Below are 16802 nucleotides of genomic sequence, written 5' to 3' on the forward strand. Positions count from 1 at the left end.
CACTGGCACTTCTCTCTCTCTCTCTTTCTGTCAAACACACTGGCTCTTCTCTCTCTCTCTGTCAAACACACTGGCTCTTCTCTCTCTCTCTTTCTGTCAAACACACTGGCTCTTCTCTCTCTCTCTCTTTCTGTCAAACACACTGGCTCTTCTCTCTCTCTCTCTTTCTGTCAAACACACTGGCTCTTCTCTCTCTCTCTCTTTCTGTCAAACACACTGGCTCTTCTCTCTCTTTCTGTCAAACACACTGGCGCTTCTCTCTCTCTCTCTCTTTCTGTCAAACACACGGGCTCTTCTTCTCTCTCTCTTTCTGTCAAACACACTGGCTCTTCTCTCTCTCTCCTTCTGTCAAACACACTGGCTCTTCTCTCTCTCTTTCTGTCAAACACACTGGCTCTTCTCTCTCTCTCTTTCTGTCAAACACACTAGCTCTTCTCTCTCTCTTTCTGTCAAACACACTGGCTCTTCTCTCTCTCTCTCTTTCTGTCAAACACACTGGCTCTTCTCTCTCTCTCTGTCAAACACACTGGCTCTTCTCTCTCTCTCTTTCTGTCAAACACACTGGCTCTTCTCTCTCTCTCTCTTTCTGTCAAACACACTGGCTCTTCTCTCTCTCTCTCTTTCTGTCAAACACACTGGCTCTTCTCTCTCTTTCTGTCAAACACACTGGCGCTTCTCTCTCTCTCTCTCTTTCTGTCAAACACACGGGCTCTTCTTCTCTCTCTCTTTCTGTCAAACACACTGGCTCTTCTCTCTCTCTTTCTGTCAAACACACTGGCTCTTCTCTCTCTCTCTTTCTGTCAAACACACTGGCTCTTCTCTCTCTCTCTCTTTCTGTCAAACACACTGGCTCTTCTCTCTCTCTCTCTTTCTGTCAAACACACTGGCTCTTCTCTCTCTCTTTCTGTCAAACACACTGGCCCTTCTCTCTCTCTCTTTCTGTCAAACACACTGGCTCTTCTCTCGCTCTCTCTTTCTGTCAAACACACTGGCTCTTCTCTCTCTCTTTCTGTCAAACACACTGGCTCTTCTCTCTCTCTCCTTCTGTCAAACACACTGGCTCTTCTCTCTCTCTTTCTGTCAAACACACTGGCTCTTCTCTCTCTCTCTTTCTGTCAAACACACTGGCTCTTCTCTCTCTCTCTCTTTCTGTCAAACACACTGGCTCTTCTCTCTCTCTCTCTTTCTGTCAAACACACTGGCTCTTCTCTCTCTCTTTCTGTCAAACACACTGGCCCTTCTCTCTCTCTCTTTCTGTCAAACACACTGGCTCTTCTCTCTCTCTCTCTTTCTGTCAAACACACTGGCTCTTCTCTCTCTCTTTCTGTCAAACACACTGGCTCTTCTCTCTCTCTCCTTCTGTCAAACACACTGGCTCTTCTCTCTCTCTTTCTGTCAAACACACTGGCTCTTCTCTCTCTCTCTTTCTGTCAAACACACTGGCTCTTCTCTCTCTCTCTCTTTCTGTCAAACACACTGGCTCTTCTCTCTCCCTCCTTCTGTCAAACACACTGGCTCTTCTCTCTCTCTTTCTGTCAAACACACTGGCATTTCTCTCTCTCTCTTTCTGTCAAACACACTGGCTCTTCTCTCTCTCTCCTTCTGTCAAACACACTGGCTCTTCTCTCTCTCTTTCTGTCAAACACACTGGCACTTCTCTCTCTCTCTTTCTGTCAAACACACTGACTCCTCTCTCTCTCTCTTTCTGTCAAACACACTGGCACTTCTTCTCTCTCTTTCTGTCAAACACACTGGCGCTTCTCTCTCTCTCTCTCGTTCTGTCAAACACACTGGCTCTTCTTCTCTCTCTCTCCTTCTGTCAAACACACTGGCTCTTCTTCTCTCTCTCTTTCTGTCAAACACACTAGCGCTTCTCTCTCTCTCTCTCTCTCTCTGTCAAACACACTGGCTCTTCTCTCTCTCTCTCTCTCTCTGTCAAACACACTGGCTCCTCTCTCTCTCTTTCTGTCAAACACACTGGCTCTTCTTCTCTCTCTCTCCTTCTGTCAAACACACTGGCACCTCTCTCTCTCTCTCCTTCTGTCAAACACACTGGCACCTCTCTCTCTCTCTCTCTCTCTCTGTCAAACACACTGGCTCTTCTTCTCTCTCTCTTTCTGTCATACACACTAGCGCTTCTCTCTCTCTCTGTCAAACACACTGGCTCTTCTCTCGCTCTCTCTTTCTGTCAAACACACTGGCTCTTCTCTCTCTCTTTCTGTCAAACACACTGGCTCTTCTCTCTCTCTCCTTCTGTCAAACACACTGGCTCTTCTCTCTCTCTTTCTGTCAAACACACTGGCTCTTCTCTCTCTCTCTTTCTGTCAAACACACTGGCTCTTCTCTCTCTCTCTCTTTCTGTCAAACACACTGGCTCTTCTCTCTCCCTCCTTCTGTCAAACACACTGGCTCTTCTCTCTCTCTTTCTGTCAAACACACTGGCATTTCTCTCTCTCTCTTTCTGTCAAACACACTGGCTCTTCTCTCTCTCTCCTTCTGTCAAACACACTGGCTCTTCTCTCTCTCTTTCTGTCAAACACACTGGCACTTCTCTCTCTCTCTTTCTGTCAAACACACTGACTCCTCTCTCTCTCTCTTTCTGTCAAACACACTGGCACTTCTTCTCTCTCTTTCTGTCAAACACACTGGCGCTTCTCTCTCTCTCTCTCGTTCTGTCAAACACACTGGCTCTTCTTCTCTCTCTCTCCTTCTGTCAAACACACTGGCTCTTCTTCTCTCTCTCTTTCTGTCAAACACACTAGCGCTTCTCTCTCTCTCTCTCTCTCTCTCTGTCAAACACACTGGCTCTTCTCTCTCTCTCTCTCTCTCTCTCTCTGTCAAACACACTGGCTCCTCTCTCTCTCTTTCTGTCAAACACACTGGCTCTTCTTCTCTCTCTCTCCTTCTGTCAAACACACTGGCACCTCTCTCTCTCTCTCCTTCTGTCAAACACACTGGCACCTCTCTCTCTCTCTCTCTCTCTCTGTCAAACACACTGGCTCTTCTTCTCTCTCTCTTTCTGTCATACACACTAGCGCTTCTCTCTCTCTCTGTCAAACACACTGGCTCTTCTTCTCTTTCTTTCTGTCAGTCCCTTCGGCCCTCAGCCCTCCATTTGTGCATTCACACGCTCATCTGCTATATACACAATTGTCCCTATGCTGAGGGAGTGAAAATTATGGAGGGTGTATTAGACCCTCCGATAGCCACTTCAAAGGCTTCAGAGCGATGTGTAATCCCATAACGCACCACATTATTTTTGAGTTCGCACAATTTCACACAAAACAATGGAGAGGCGTAATGGAGAGCCACCTGTACTTGTTTGTGTCTGATTTCAAGGCTTAAAACACGTAGCAAATGAAATGTTGAACTGATACTGACGGTTATATATTGTAAAAGGACTGAATTTCATACTCGTTCTATTACTTTAGTTGATTCTGTCTGGGACATATTTCCATTGTTAAATCATGGAGGATAACACACAATACAGTCTGGGACATATTTCCATTGTTAAATCACGGAGGATAACACGCAATACAGTCTGAGACTTATTTCCATTGTTAAATCATGGAGGATAACACGCAATACAGTCTGGGACATATTTCCATTGTTAAATCATGGAGGATAACACTCAATACAGTCTGGGACATATTTCCATTGTTAAATCATGGAGGATAACACGCAATACAGTCTGGGACATATTTCCATTGTTAAATCATGGAGGATAACATGCAATTCAGTCTGGGATATATTTCCATTGTTAAATCACGGAGGATAACACGCAATACAGTCTGGGACTTATTTCCATTGTTAAATCATAGATAACACACAATACAGTCTGGGACATATTTCCATTGTTAAATCATGGAGGATAACACAATACAGGACATATTTCCTTATTTCTGTCTCCGTCTGTGTCTGTCTTTTCTCTGTCTCTGTCTGTCTGTCTTTTCTCCATCTCTCTCTGTCTGTCTTTTCTCCATCTCTGTCTGTCTGTCTTTTCTCCATCTCTGTCTGTCTGTCTTTTCTCCATCTCTGTCTGTCTTTTCTCCATCTCTGTCTGTCTTTTCTCCATCTCTGTCTGTCTTTTCTCCATCTCTGTCTGTCTGTCTTTTCTCCATCTCTGTCTGTCTTTTCTCCATCTCTGTCTGTCTGTCTTTTCTCCATCTCTGTCTGTCTGTCTTTTCCCCATCTCTGTCTGTCTTTTCTCCATCTCTGTCTGTCTGTCTTTTCTCCATCTCTGTCTGTCTTTTCTCCATCTCTGTCTGTCTGTCTTTTCCCCATCTCTGTCTGTCTTTTCTCCATCTCTGTCTGTCTGTCTTTTCCCCATCTCTGTCTGTCTTTTCTCCATCTCTGTCTGTCTGTCTTTTCTCCATCTCTGTCTGTCTGTCTTTTCTCCATCTCTGTCTGTCTGCCTTTTCTCCATCTCTGTCTGTCTGTCTTTTCCCCATTTCTGTCTGTCTGTCTTTTCCCCATCTCTGTCTGTCTGTCTTTTCCCCATCTCTGTCTGTCTTTTCTCCATCTCTGTCTGTCTGTCTTTTCTCCATCTCTGTCTGTCTGTCTTTTCTCCATCTCTGTCTGTCTTTTCCCCATCTCTGTCTGTCTTTTCTCCATCTCTGTCTGTCTGTCTTTTCCCCATCTCTGTCTGTCTTTTCTCCATCTCTGTCTGTCTTTTCCCCATCTCTGTCTGTCTTTTCCCCATCTCTGTCTGTCTTTTCCCCATCTCTGTCTGTCTTTTCTCCATCTCTGTCTGTCTTTTCTCCATCTCTGTCTGTCTTTTCTCTGTCTGTCTTTTCTCCATCTCTGTCTGTCTGTCTTTTCTCCATCTCTGTCTGTCTGTCTTTTCTCCATCTCTGTCTGTCTGCCTTTTCTCCATCTCTGTCTGTCTGTCTTTTCCCCATTTCTGTCTGTCTGTCTTTTCCCCATCTCTGTCTGTCTGTCTTTTCCCCATCTCTGTCTGTCTTTTCTCCATCTCTGTCTGTCTGTCTTTTCTCCATCTCTGTCTGTCTGTCTTTTCTCCATCTCTGTCTGTCTTTTCCCCATCTCTGTCTGTCTTTTCTCCATCTCTGTCTGTCTGTCTTTTCCCCATCTCTGTCTGTCTTTTCTCCATCTCTGTCTGTCTTTTCCCCATCTCTGTCTGTCTTTTCCCCATCTCTGTCTGTCTTTTCCCCATCTCTGTCTGTCTTTTCTCCATCTCTGTCTGTCTTTTCTCCATCTCTGTCTGTCTTTTCTCTGTCTGTCTTTTCTCCATCTCTGTTTGTCTTTTCTCTGTCTGTCTTTTCTCCATCTCTGTTTGTCTTTTCTCTGTCTGTCTTTTCTCCATCTCTGTTTGTCTTTTCTCTGTCTGTCTTTTCTCCATCTCTGTTTGTATTTTCTCTGTCTGTCTTTTCTCCATCTCTGTCTGTCTTTTCTCCATCTCTGTCTGTCTTTTCTCTGTCTGTCTTTTCTCCATCTCTGTTTGTCTTTTCTCTGTCTGTCTTTTCTCCATCTCTGTTTGTCTTTTCTCTGTCTGTCTTTTCTCCATCTCTGTTTGTCTTTTCTCTGTCTGTCTTTTCTCCATCTCTGTTTGTCTTTTCTCTGTCTGTCTTTTCTCCATCTCTGTTTGTCTTTTCTCTGTCTGTCTTTTCTCCATCTCTGTCTGTCTTTTCTCCATCTCTGTTTGTCTTTTCTCTGTCTGTCTTTTCTCCATCTCTGTCTGTCTTTTCTCTGTCTGTCTTTTCTCCATCTCTGTCTGTCTTTTCTCCATCTCTGTCTGTCTTTTCTCCATCTCTGTCTGTCTTTTCTCCTTCTCTGTCTGTCTTTTCCCCATCTCTGTCTGTCTTTTCTCTGTCTGTCTTTTCACCGTCTTTGTCTCTCCCTGAAATATGTGACTAAGGAAGCACAACAGCTTTATCTCTGTTAGAATTGTAACTGAATTCTACAGGTACAATACCTGTGTACACTTGTACAGTCATGATGGTATTTACTGAGCCAGATAGATATTCAACATCTCCTTTACCTTGTCTCCTTGATCGCCTTTCTGTCCTGGAAGTCCTGCCAAGCCTGGTAGACCTTGATCACCCTACAAAGAACAATAACATTTAATTGATGTAATTTACCTGAACTAGCTTGCTAATGACTGTCCATCCACACATTAAAAACTCCCCAAAGACATGAGAAATTCCCCAAGGTACCCCTCTGTCTGAAGTCTGCTTTCAGAACACTTCCATGGACATTAGTGGAACCACCTCTGGAGATGACGGCCATGCCTCAAACAAAGCAACTACATATTTGTGCCAAATTACTGCTAATAAGCTTTTATTTCCTGCCTTTGGTTGGCATCCAAGAAAACCCATTGGCATAAATGTGCTTTAATTTGGTATTTCTTTTCTTGTTTAATACGTTTGGTGTCAGCAGTGGGATATCTGAATGCATGGTTCCATTAGAACAGAACACTCCAACCCATTAGGATCATATTTGCTGTTTGGACAGATTGTTCCTGGGGATTGCTCAACTCCGATCTCCTATATCGAGGTTGAGTTGAGTATTGATAAGTGGTCGCACGATTTGCTAGCAACAACATTGAGTTGCCACCAGTCGATACTTGAAATTCTGAAAACGCTTACCTGTACCTATTTTAGTCCTGTACAACAAGAAGTCCTTCCGAAGGGTGCTGAAATTCATACTTTTACTAAAAATGTTTATCGAATACAATGGCACCCTATTCCCTATTGGCCTTGGTCAAAAGTAGTGCACAAAACAGAGAATAGAGTGCTGTTTGGGACGCAGGATATTTCTATGGACTGTACCTTCTCTGCTGAACATTGACATCTGTCACTGCTGGAATGCTGGACCCGCTGGACCCGAGCTGGCTGGACGGGCTGGGAGAGCATCCGGGGGAGCTGGCCTGCTCCATCTGTATTCAAGGGATTGGGAGTCACCCCTCCAGCACCAGGGCCCTCCCTGCTAGGCTCACACTGTAGGATCAATACAAAGATTTACAGTTGGGATTTTTACTATTTTGTTGCCTTACAACCTGGAATTAAAAATAGATTTTTGGAGGGTTTGTATAATTTGATTTACACGACATGCCTACCACTTTGAAGATGCAAAATATTTTTTATTGTGAAACAAACACGAAATAAGACAATAAAACAGGGGTGGTGAGAGGTGTTGGGTTTGTACCAGACATAGCGTTTTCCTTGATGGCCAAAAAGCTCAATTCTAGTCTCATCTGACCAGAGTACCTTCTTCCATATGTTTGGGGAGTCTCCCACATGCCTTTTGGCGAACACCAAACGTGCTTCCTCATTTTTTTCTTTAAGCAATGTCTTTTTTCTGGCCACTCTTCCGTAAAGCCCAGCTCTGTGGAATGTATGGCTTAAAGTGGTCCTATGGACAGATACTCCAATCTCCGCTGTGGAGCTTTGCAGCTCCTTCAGGGTTATCTTTGGTGTCTTTGTTGCATCTCTGATTAATGCCCTCCTTGCCTGGTCTGTGAGTTTTGGTGGGTTTGTTGTAGTGCCATATTCTTTCAATTTTTTAATAACGGATTTTTATATCCGAACCCTGATCTGTACTTCTCCACTCCCTGACCTGTTTGGAGCTCCTTGGTCTTCATGGTGCCACTTGCTTGGTGGTGGCTCTTGCTTAGTGATGTTGCAGACTCTGGGGCCTTTCAGAACAGGTGTACATATACTGAGATCATGTGACAGATCATGTGGCACTTGCACACATGTGGACTTAAGTTAATTTGCTAATTAGTTCTGAAGGTAACTGGTTGCACCAGATCTTATTTAGGGGCTGAATACATATACACGCACCACTTTTCAGTTTTTTTAAAATAGTTTTAAATAGTTTGAAACAAGTTATTTTTTTGATTTCACTTCACCAATTTTGACTATTTTATATATGTCCACTGCAAACAAACTGTTTAGACACATGACTCTGCTATTTAAGGGCCAGTTTCCTGGAACCACCTTAAGCCTAATCATTTCATGTTGCTATTCAATTCTGTTTTCTAGTTGACTTGAACTTGAGTCCAGGGCTAGACAGAATGTTGGTCTAGAAAGCAATGTAAAATCTCAATTGAAAGTGCTATTTAGTTTAGGAGTAGGCTTAATTTGGGTATAGGAAACCAGACAATTACAATACAACACATGTTGAAATGCAGTTCTCAAATAGTCTGAAATGTAATAACAGTCCAGTACCACTACCGTATTTATAATCAGTTAATGTCCAATGATTCATTGACTCAATGAGTTACCTTAATTACTGTGAAACTAGATGACTGTCCCAGGGGAATGAGGAAAGGACAATACTTAAGGTTTTGAATGCCAATACATTATTTCCTACCATATTAACTGAGCCCCAGTACTGAAACTCAATGCACACTGAGATAACATCCTGGTTATGGATATATATTATAACTGTCAGAGGCCAAAGGTGAGAGGTCACTGAAACACACTATTTCCAACCATATAGACCACATGTGACCTAGCACATTGAATCAACATAACCCAACACTCACTGAGATGACAACATGGTTATGAATACGTATAGGCCCAACTGTCAAAATGTCAAAGGTCACTTCTCCTTTTAAACACAGTTAGCAGTCCAAATTGCACACTTTTTCCTATGGGCTCTGGTCAAACGTAGTGCACTATACTGGGAATAGGGTGCTATTTGGGATTCATCCACAGTCTGTAAGGTCACTCTCCATTGACCTGGTCTGCAATATGATCTAACAGAAGAATATCTATCTATCAATCTATCAATCAAATGTATTTATAAATCCCGTTTTACATCAGCAGCTGTCACAAAGATATTGCACAGTAACCTGGATAAGATGTCCCCTATGGAAGAAACATCATTCAGTTGGGTAGTTTTCAAGAAGGACAAACACAACTCAACCAGATTATGTTACATATTGCTCTTAAATTTAAATATCGACCAAGAAGCCAGTTCCACTGCTTTAAAAAAAATATATATATATTCCCCTCTTACAATTGACTCATTCACCCCCCTCCTCTCCCCTCACTCATTCATCCCCCTAACTATTCCCCAGGCCGTTGCTGTAAATGAGAACGTGTTCTCAGTCAACTTACCTGGTAAAATAATGGATAAATATATATATGTTTTTTTAATTAAAAAAAATAATCAGGGACTGATTTAGATCTGGGAAAGCAGGTGGGTGCAATTAATTATCCGGTAGAACAGAAAACTAGAAGTACTCCGGAATTCATAGGGTAAGAATTTAATAACCCTGCTCTACTGTATATCAAGCCACGTCGAAGGTCTCATGTCTGTCCTAAAATGTGCACTGTACATAAAAGGAGTGTAAAATATCTTACCGTAGATCCTGCCTGCTCACAGCAGTTCTCCATCTCAGCCAGGTATGGGTCACAGTAGATCAGGATTTGTTGCAGTTCGATCTGGAGAGAAAGACATCTGTTAGGGACATTATGATGATTCAGATATAGAGAAAAACTAACAATGTATATTTTGAAATAGGAAACATGTTTCTTTGACCGAAACTAAGCAACCCCAGCACACCAAAATTGGTTCTGTGAAAGTTCCCAGAACATTTGTTTGTTCGCGGCAAATGTTCTTTTAGAATGCTTGTATAAAACATTTGCCTGATGTTTCAAGAACATTCAAGAACTATTCTTTAACATGTTCCCAGAATCATTTCATTAGTCTGGTGAGAACTTTTGGGGACATCACAAAAGATATGTTCCCCAAACACAAAAGCTGTCCAGTTGGGCCTCCGCTTCTAGAATGGTTCTTTAAGGGTGCAAAAAGCATGAGATATTACAAGTACGTTCCCAGAACACATTTCCTCTGTTCTTTAAAGGTTCCAAGAATATTTCATTAGGTTGTGGTAACACTGACTGGTCAAGAGATATGTTCCCAAAACACAAAAACTGTCCAGTTATGCAAACATTCAGTTATCAAATAAAATGTTATTTGTCACATGTGCCGAATACAACAGGCCCGTCAGGTAGTCCAGGATCCAGTTGCAGAGGGAGTTGTTAGTCCCAGGGTCCTTAGCTTAGTGATGAGCTTTATGGGCACTATGGTGTTGAAAGCTGAGCTGTAGTCAATGAACAGCATTCTCACCTTCTCACCTTTTCTCCAGGTAGGAAAGAGCAGTGTGGAGTGCGATTGAGATTGCGTCATCTGTGGATCTGTTGGGGCTGTACGGAAATTGGAATGGGTCTAGGGTTTCTGGGATGATGGTGTTGATGTGAGCCATGACCAGCCTTTCTAAGCACTTCATGGCTATCGACGTGAGTGCAACAGTTCGGTAGTCATTTAGGCAGGTTACCTTCACTTTCTTGGACACAGGGACTATGGTGGTCTGCTTCAAACATGTAGGTATTACAGACTCGGTCAGGGAGAGGTTGAAAATGTCAGTGAAGACACTTGCCAGTTGGTCCGTGCATGCTCTGAGTACACGTCATGGTAATCCGGCCTTTCCGATGTGAGCAACATCTGTTTAAGGGTCTTGCTCACATCAGCTATGGACAACGTGATCACACAGCTGTCCAGTTTCCCTTTGTAGTTCGTAATAGTTTATAAGCCCTGCCACATCCAACGAGCGTCAGAGCGGGTGTAGTAGGATTCAATCTTAGTCCTGTATTCACGCTTTGCCTGTTTGATGGTTCGTCTGAGGGCAAAGCGGGATTTCTCATAAGCGTCTGGATTAGTGTCCCGCTCCTTGAAAGCAGCAGTCCTAGCCTTTAGCTCATGAGGATGTTGCCTGTAATCCATGACTTCTGGTTGGGAAATGTACGTACTGACACTGTGGGGACGACGTCGTCGATGCACTTATTGATGAATCCGGTGACTGAGGTGGTATTCTCCTTAATGCCATTGGATGAATCCCGGAAAATATTCCAGTCTGTGCTAGCAAAACAGTCCTGTAGCGTAGCATCCGTGTCATCTGACCACTTCCGTATTGAGCGAGTCACTGGTACTTCCTGCTTTAGTTTTTGCTTGTAAGCAGGAATCAGAAGGATGGAATTATGATCAGATTTGCCAAATGAAAGGTGGTCTAGAGTTTTTTTCCCTCTGTTTGCACATATGACATAATGGTAGAAATTAGGTAAAAAGGATTGCCTGCATTAAAGTCCCCGGCCACTAGGAGCGCCGCTTCTAGATGAGCATTTTCTTGTTTGCTTATTGCCTTATACAGTTCATTGAGTGCTGTCTTAGTACCAGCATCGATTTGTTGTGGTAAATAGATAGCTAGGGAAAATATAGATGAAAACTCTCTCGGTAGATAGTGTGGTCTACAGCTTATCATGAGGTACTCTCCCTCAGGCGAGCAATACATTGAGACCTCTTTAATATTAGACACCAGCTGTTATTCATCTTACCAGACGTATCTGTTCTGTCCTGCCGATGCATGGAAAACCCAGCCAACTGTATAAAATCTGTGTTGTGGTCCAGCCACGACTCGGTGAAACATAAGATATTACAGTTTTATTTTTATTTATTTTTTTTAGCCCTTTTTCTCCCCAATTTCGTGGTATCCAATTGTTGTAGTAGCTACTACTGTTGTAGGAATGCTCACGCAACATCAGGCAAATGTTAAACATTCATCACCATGAATGGATCGCTTTTGTGTAACGAGAACATTTGCGACAACCTAACAAATGTTCTGGGAACTTTCACAGAGCCAATTTTGGTTTGCTGGGAAAACATTACTGGTACACTGTGTTATTTCATTACCTGGAAGACTAATGAGAACTATTGAGGAATGTTCTGTGATGATTGTTACAGGTGTTGTGCACAACATTTTAATGAATGTTAGGAGAATATTCCAACGATATTTCATTTAAAATATTTTTAGAAAAATAAAATATTTTGTTATCAAATGTTATCATCCAGGTGTTAGATAAAACCCTAACTAGAACTTAATGGGAATCTTAGCTAATGTTCTGGGAATGTTCCCGGTTTGCTGGGACCCTTCTAGACATTGCCCTTGAAGGCAACCATATATAGTTACTGTATGTTTAAAAGTATAATGTCGATCTCATGGACTGTCAGTCATGCTCCGTCTATGAATTTCAGAACGGTTATATTTCCAGATTGTGGCTTTAGGCCTAAACGTACATCTACAGGCCGTCCATCCTCCACCCGGGTTGTAATCAGCGTATATCCGCTGGGGTCGATTTCATCCTTCTCGTCTGTCAGCCTCCTCTCTATTAGTTTACAGTCCATGTAAACGGAGACGATGCTGCTCTGGACCGCCACACCCAGCTTGTGCCATTGGCGGTCAAACAGGGTGTGCAGGTCTCGGCTCTTAAAGGTGTAGTGGAGGCTGTTCTTCAGAAGGCCCCGGGCTGAGAACTCCACTGCTCGTTTAGCACCGTCCAACACTACAGACACCTGAAGATAGAGCCGGAGGAGATTGTAAGACATTATATTGCCTCATAACAAGTTATAAAGCTTTATACCTGCCGGTGTTGCCTTCCATTCATTACCATTACCATCAGGGTCATGGTAGATACAAGCATCAGTCATGGAATGAAAACATTGATCAATTAACCAATGGTAAACCAACTGACAGACCGACCTACTGACCACACGGCCAACCGACTTGACTGACCTACCAGCCAACGGACCTACCAGCCAACCAGCCGATGGACCGACTGACCTGCTGGGCGAACTGGCAGAGTGAGTGAGCGATCGACTGATCAGTCAATCAACAAATCAATAAATCAATATAGATCCAATCCCAATTCAATGCTATACATCCAGACATCATGAATATCCTTATAGTGGACACTCAGACCTACCTGGGTACCTCCCGTCTGGTCGAATATCTGCCACAGATACCAGCGGTCTTTCTTTGTGGTTTTCCTCAGCCGGAAGGTGGTAACTAGAGAGTATTCACTGGACAGACCATTGGGGAACACCAATCTGAAAGAAAAAAATTACATTGTTCGAGCTGCATATTGTCAAATTGAATCACAAAAATATATGAAACTGAACAATGGGCCTAACAATGAAAATTTTGTTTTGGAACTTTCAGTCTTGGTTGGAAGAGCATTAATAGCTAACGTAGAAGATTTTACCCATAAAATTAGCATTTGCTAAATGGACTGTCAAAAATAAACATTGAGAATGAATATGAATAATCATGCTGGATGTCTTATAGCTTTCTATGACTGTGTAGTAAGAAAACCAATCAACTTGAACCACTTGACAACGTTCTTCTATAGCCCCCTAGCGCAAAATGGCCGCTTACATATAAAGCTAGAATTTTATGCCAAACATGATTCATCCAGCCAGATTACATTTATTTCAGCATCCCTGTCATTCCAAATCGAATAATAATTTATTCAAACTTAAATTAAATTCCTCTTACTTCACATACAGGCCTAGACTAGAAAACACAAGACCATGGCTACCTACAGTATATAGCTTAGAAAGAAAACATTGTTATAAAGAGAAAAATGCAAAAAGGAAGATGACAAGGCGAAAGGTTTGTTAACCCAGACGTTTCAGTTCAACACTGCTGGCAGAACATCTCTAGCACATTGTGAACACTGAATGTAATGGGGATGGTACCACCAACAGACAGTGGGGAGAACAAGTATTTGATAACCTGAAAAATCGGCAGTGTTTCCGACTTACAAAGCATGTAGAGGTCTGTAATTTTTATCATAGGTACACTTCAACTGTGAGAAAATAACATTGTATGATATATAAGTAATTCATTAGCATTTTATTGCATGACATAAGTATTTGATACATCAGAAAAGCAGAACTTAATATTTGGTACAGAAACCTTTGTTTGCAATTACAGAGATCATACGTTTTCTGTAGTTCTTGACCAGGTTTGCACACACTGCAGCAGGAATTTTGGCCCACCCCTCCATACAGACCTTCTCCAGATCCTTCAGGTTTCGGGGCTGTCGCTGGGCAATACGGACTTTCAGCTCCCTCCAAAGATTTTCTTTTGACTTCAGGTCTGGAGACTGGCTAGGCCACTCGGGGACCTTGAGATGCTTCTTACGGAGCCACTCCTTAGTTGCCCTGGCTGTGTGTTTCGGGTCGTTGTCATGCTGGAGGACCCAGCCACCACCCATCTTCAATGCTCTTACTGAGGGAAGGAGGTTGTTGGCCAAGATCTCACGATACATGGCCCCATCCATCCTCCCCTCAATACGGTGCAGTCGTCCTGTCCCCTTTGCAGAAAAGCATCCCCAAAGAATGATGTTTCCACCTCCATGCTTCACGGTTGGGATGGTGTTCTTGGGGTTGTACTCATCCTTCTTCTTCCTCCAAACACGACAAGTGGAGTTTAGACCAAAAAGCTATATTTTTGTCTCATCAGACCACATGACATTCTTCTATTCCTCCTCTGGATCATCCAGATGGTCATTGGCAAACTTCAGACGGGCCTGGACATGCGCTGGCTTGAGCAGGGGACCTTGCGTGCGCTGCAGGATTTTAATCCATGATGGCATAGTGTGTTACTAATGGTTTTCTTTGAGGCTGTGGTCCCAGCTCTCTTCAGGTCATTGACCAGGTCCTGCCGTGTAGTTCTGGGCTGATCCCTCACCTTCCTCATGATCATTGATGAGGCTTGCATGGAGCCCCAGACCGAGGGTGATTGACCGTCATCTTGAACTTCTTCCATTTTCTAATAATTGCGCCAACAGTTGTTGCCTTCTCACCAAGCGGCTTGCCTATTGTCCTGTAGCCCATCCCAGCCTTGTGCAGGTCTACAATTTTATCCCTGATGTCCTTACACAGCTCTCTGGTCTTGGCCATTGTGGAGAGGTTGAGGTCTGTTTGTTTGAGTGCGTGGACAGGTGTCTTTTATACAGGTAACGAGTTCAAACAGGTGCAATTAATACAGGTGGAGAACAGGAGGGGTTCTTAAAGAAAAACGAACAGGTCTGTGAGAGCCGGAATTCTTACTGGTTGGTAGGTGATCAAATACTTATGTCATGCAATAAAATGCTAATTAATTACTTAAAAATCATACAATGTGATTTTCTGGATTAAAAATGACAGACCTCTACATGCTTTGTAAGTCGGAAAACCTGCAAAATCGTCAGTGTATCAAATACTTGTCCTCCCCACTGTAGATGAAACTCATTCATTATAGAAACACTAACACTATTCCTCTTCCATTTCTTCACTGATACTTCTCTCCTCCTATTTCCTGTTTCCATCCTGTTGAACCAACACTTTAACCCCTCAAACTGAACCTGGGACTCAGATTAGACTATAGTAATGCATTAACAGCTAAAAGTGAAGCACCAGAAACACAATCTTTCAAGTTTAGCAGAAATCGCAATGATGCAATGACAAGGCCATTCAAAGACATGGGGAGAGAAAGAGAGAGAGAAGGAGAGGGCAACAGAGAGAGTGGAATAGAGATGGAGAGAGAGATCAAGGAAGGAAGAGAGAGAGAGAGAGAGAGAGAGAGAGAGAGAGAGAGAGAGAGAGAGAGAGAGGTGGGAGAGATGGAGAGAGACATTTAGCAAGCGACACAGAGAAATGGGGGGAGAGAGAGAGAGAGGTAACTAAAGAGTAAGCGAGAGACTAAGCTCACTTCAGATTGGCTGGAAATGAGTTATCCTCTTCATAGCTCATGACCTATTCTCTCAGAGACATACCCCTCCTGCCTTGTGTGTCCCTTGAATTCTCACAGAACGTTGACACAGCATACGATTAAAATATATATGCAGCGAGGTTAAAGCCACAGAAAGATCAAATGCTTTCTGAGGGTAGGCGAGAGAAAGAGAGAGACTGGGAAGGTGAATCGTCGCCTTGGGGCAAAAAGAGAACATTTATATTGCAATTCAACGGAGAGAGATGAGCAGGACTATTCATAAAACTAGAGGTTTATTCCCTGAGATTCCACCTAAAAGAATGATTTGGAATTCCTGCATAAAACAGCAGAGATCCCATCTGGACACAGACGGCAATTCCACATCTATTCCACGTTGGTGAAAACAATACTGATTCAACCAATGTGTTCCCAGTGGGATAGTTATGTGTACGGAATAAGGAGAGAGATACATTGAAGGAATTAGACTAATTGAACCCAGAGAGGGGACTAAAACATGTACTTTTCATTTCCATCAAACCTTTAATATCACAGGTCTCACTGAGCTGCAATCTGTTATCCAGGGGAGAGCTGTTCTTCACGGTGCAGGGCCTTGCAAAAGTATTCACCCCTCTTGGCATTTTTACTATTTTGTTGCCTTACAACCTGAAAGTCCATTTTTATCTCAATTTCATGTAAAGGACATACACAAAATAGTCCAAATGAGTGAAGTGAAAATGAAAAAAATAACTTGTTTAAAAAAAAAAGCTGAAAAGTGGTGTGTGCATACGTATGTATTCACCCCCTTTGGTATGAAACCCGTTTGCATCTTCAAAGTGGTAGGCATGTTGTGTAAAACAAATGATACAACCCCCCCACAAATATATTTTAATTCCAGGGTGTAAGGCAACAAAATAGGAAAAATGCCAAGGGGGGTGAATACATTCACATGCCACTGTATTTCTATCTAATGTTAGTATGTGTAAATGAGCCTGTTGAGGTCATTTAAACACATTATCTACACTGGAACACTTGAACCCTAAGGGTTAGATGTCAAGGGTTATACGTTACTGACACCTCCTCCCACCCTATACCCCCCCCCCCCTCCTCCACTGCTTAACATCTGTGGCTCAAACACATGGTCCTATCAAGTGGAGTTGGTTTTTGAACAGCGTTTGCTTTCCCCCCACAAACACATTTAAAGTCCTCTCCTTTCTGAATGCCAGTCCAGTTGTGCCAGTCT

The 16802-nt window shown here is 42.8% G+C and overlaps 2 protein-coding genes across 2 annotated transcripts in view; one reads left to right on the forward strand and one right to left on the reverse strand.

Annotated features, from left to right (window-relative positions):
- The window catches only part of LOC139410610 (collagen alpha-1(XIX) chain-like), a 248638-nt gene extending 234764 nt beyond the window's left edge, over positions 1 to 13874 (reverse strand). The window contains exons 1-6 of the mRNA XM_071155964.1: positions 13867 to 13874; positions 12789 to 12912; positions 12103 to 12378; positions 9333 to 9413; positions 6789 to 6956; positions 5999 to 6061 (exon numbers count right to left, since the gene is read on the reverse strand). Of these exons, the coding sequence (XP_071012065.1) occupies positions 5999 to 6061; positions 6789 to 6956; positions 9333 to 9413; positions 12103 to 12378; positions 12789 to 12912; positions 13867 to 13874 (720 nt within the window). The remainder of the gene's footprint in view (positions 1 to 5998; positions 6062 to 6788; positions 6957 to 9332; positions 9414 to 12102; positions 12379 to 12788; positions 12913 to 13866) is intronic.
- Positions 13875 to 14740: 866 nt separating this feature from the next.
- The window catches only part of LOC139410665 (adhesion G protein-coupled receptor B3-like), a 173771-nt gene continuing 171709 nt past the window's right edge, over positions 14741 to 16802 (forward strand). Inside the window, exon 1 of the mRNA XM_071156092.1 lies at positions 14741 to 14787. Within this exon, the coding sequence (XP_071012193.1) occupies positions 14741 to 14787 (47 nt within the window). The remainder of the gene's footprint in view (positions 14788 to 16802) is intronic.

Source organism: Oncorhynchus clarkii, chromosome 1, assembly GCF_045791955.1.
Source record: "Oncorhynchus clarkii lewisi isolate Uvic-CL-2024 chromosome 1, UVic_Ocla_1.0, whole genome shotgun sequence".
Taxonomy (NCBI): Eukaryota; Metazoa; Chordata; class Actinopteri; order Salmoniformes; family Salmonidae; genus Oncorhynchus; species Oncorhynchus clarkii.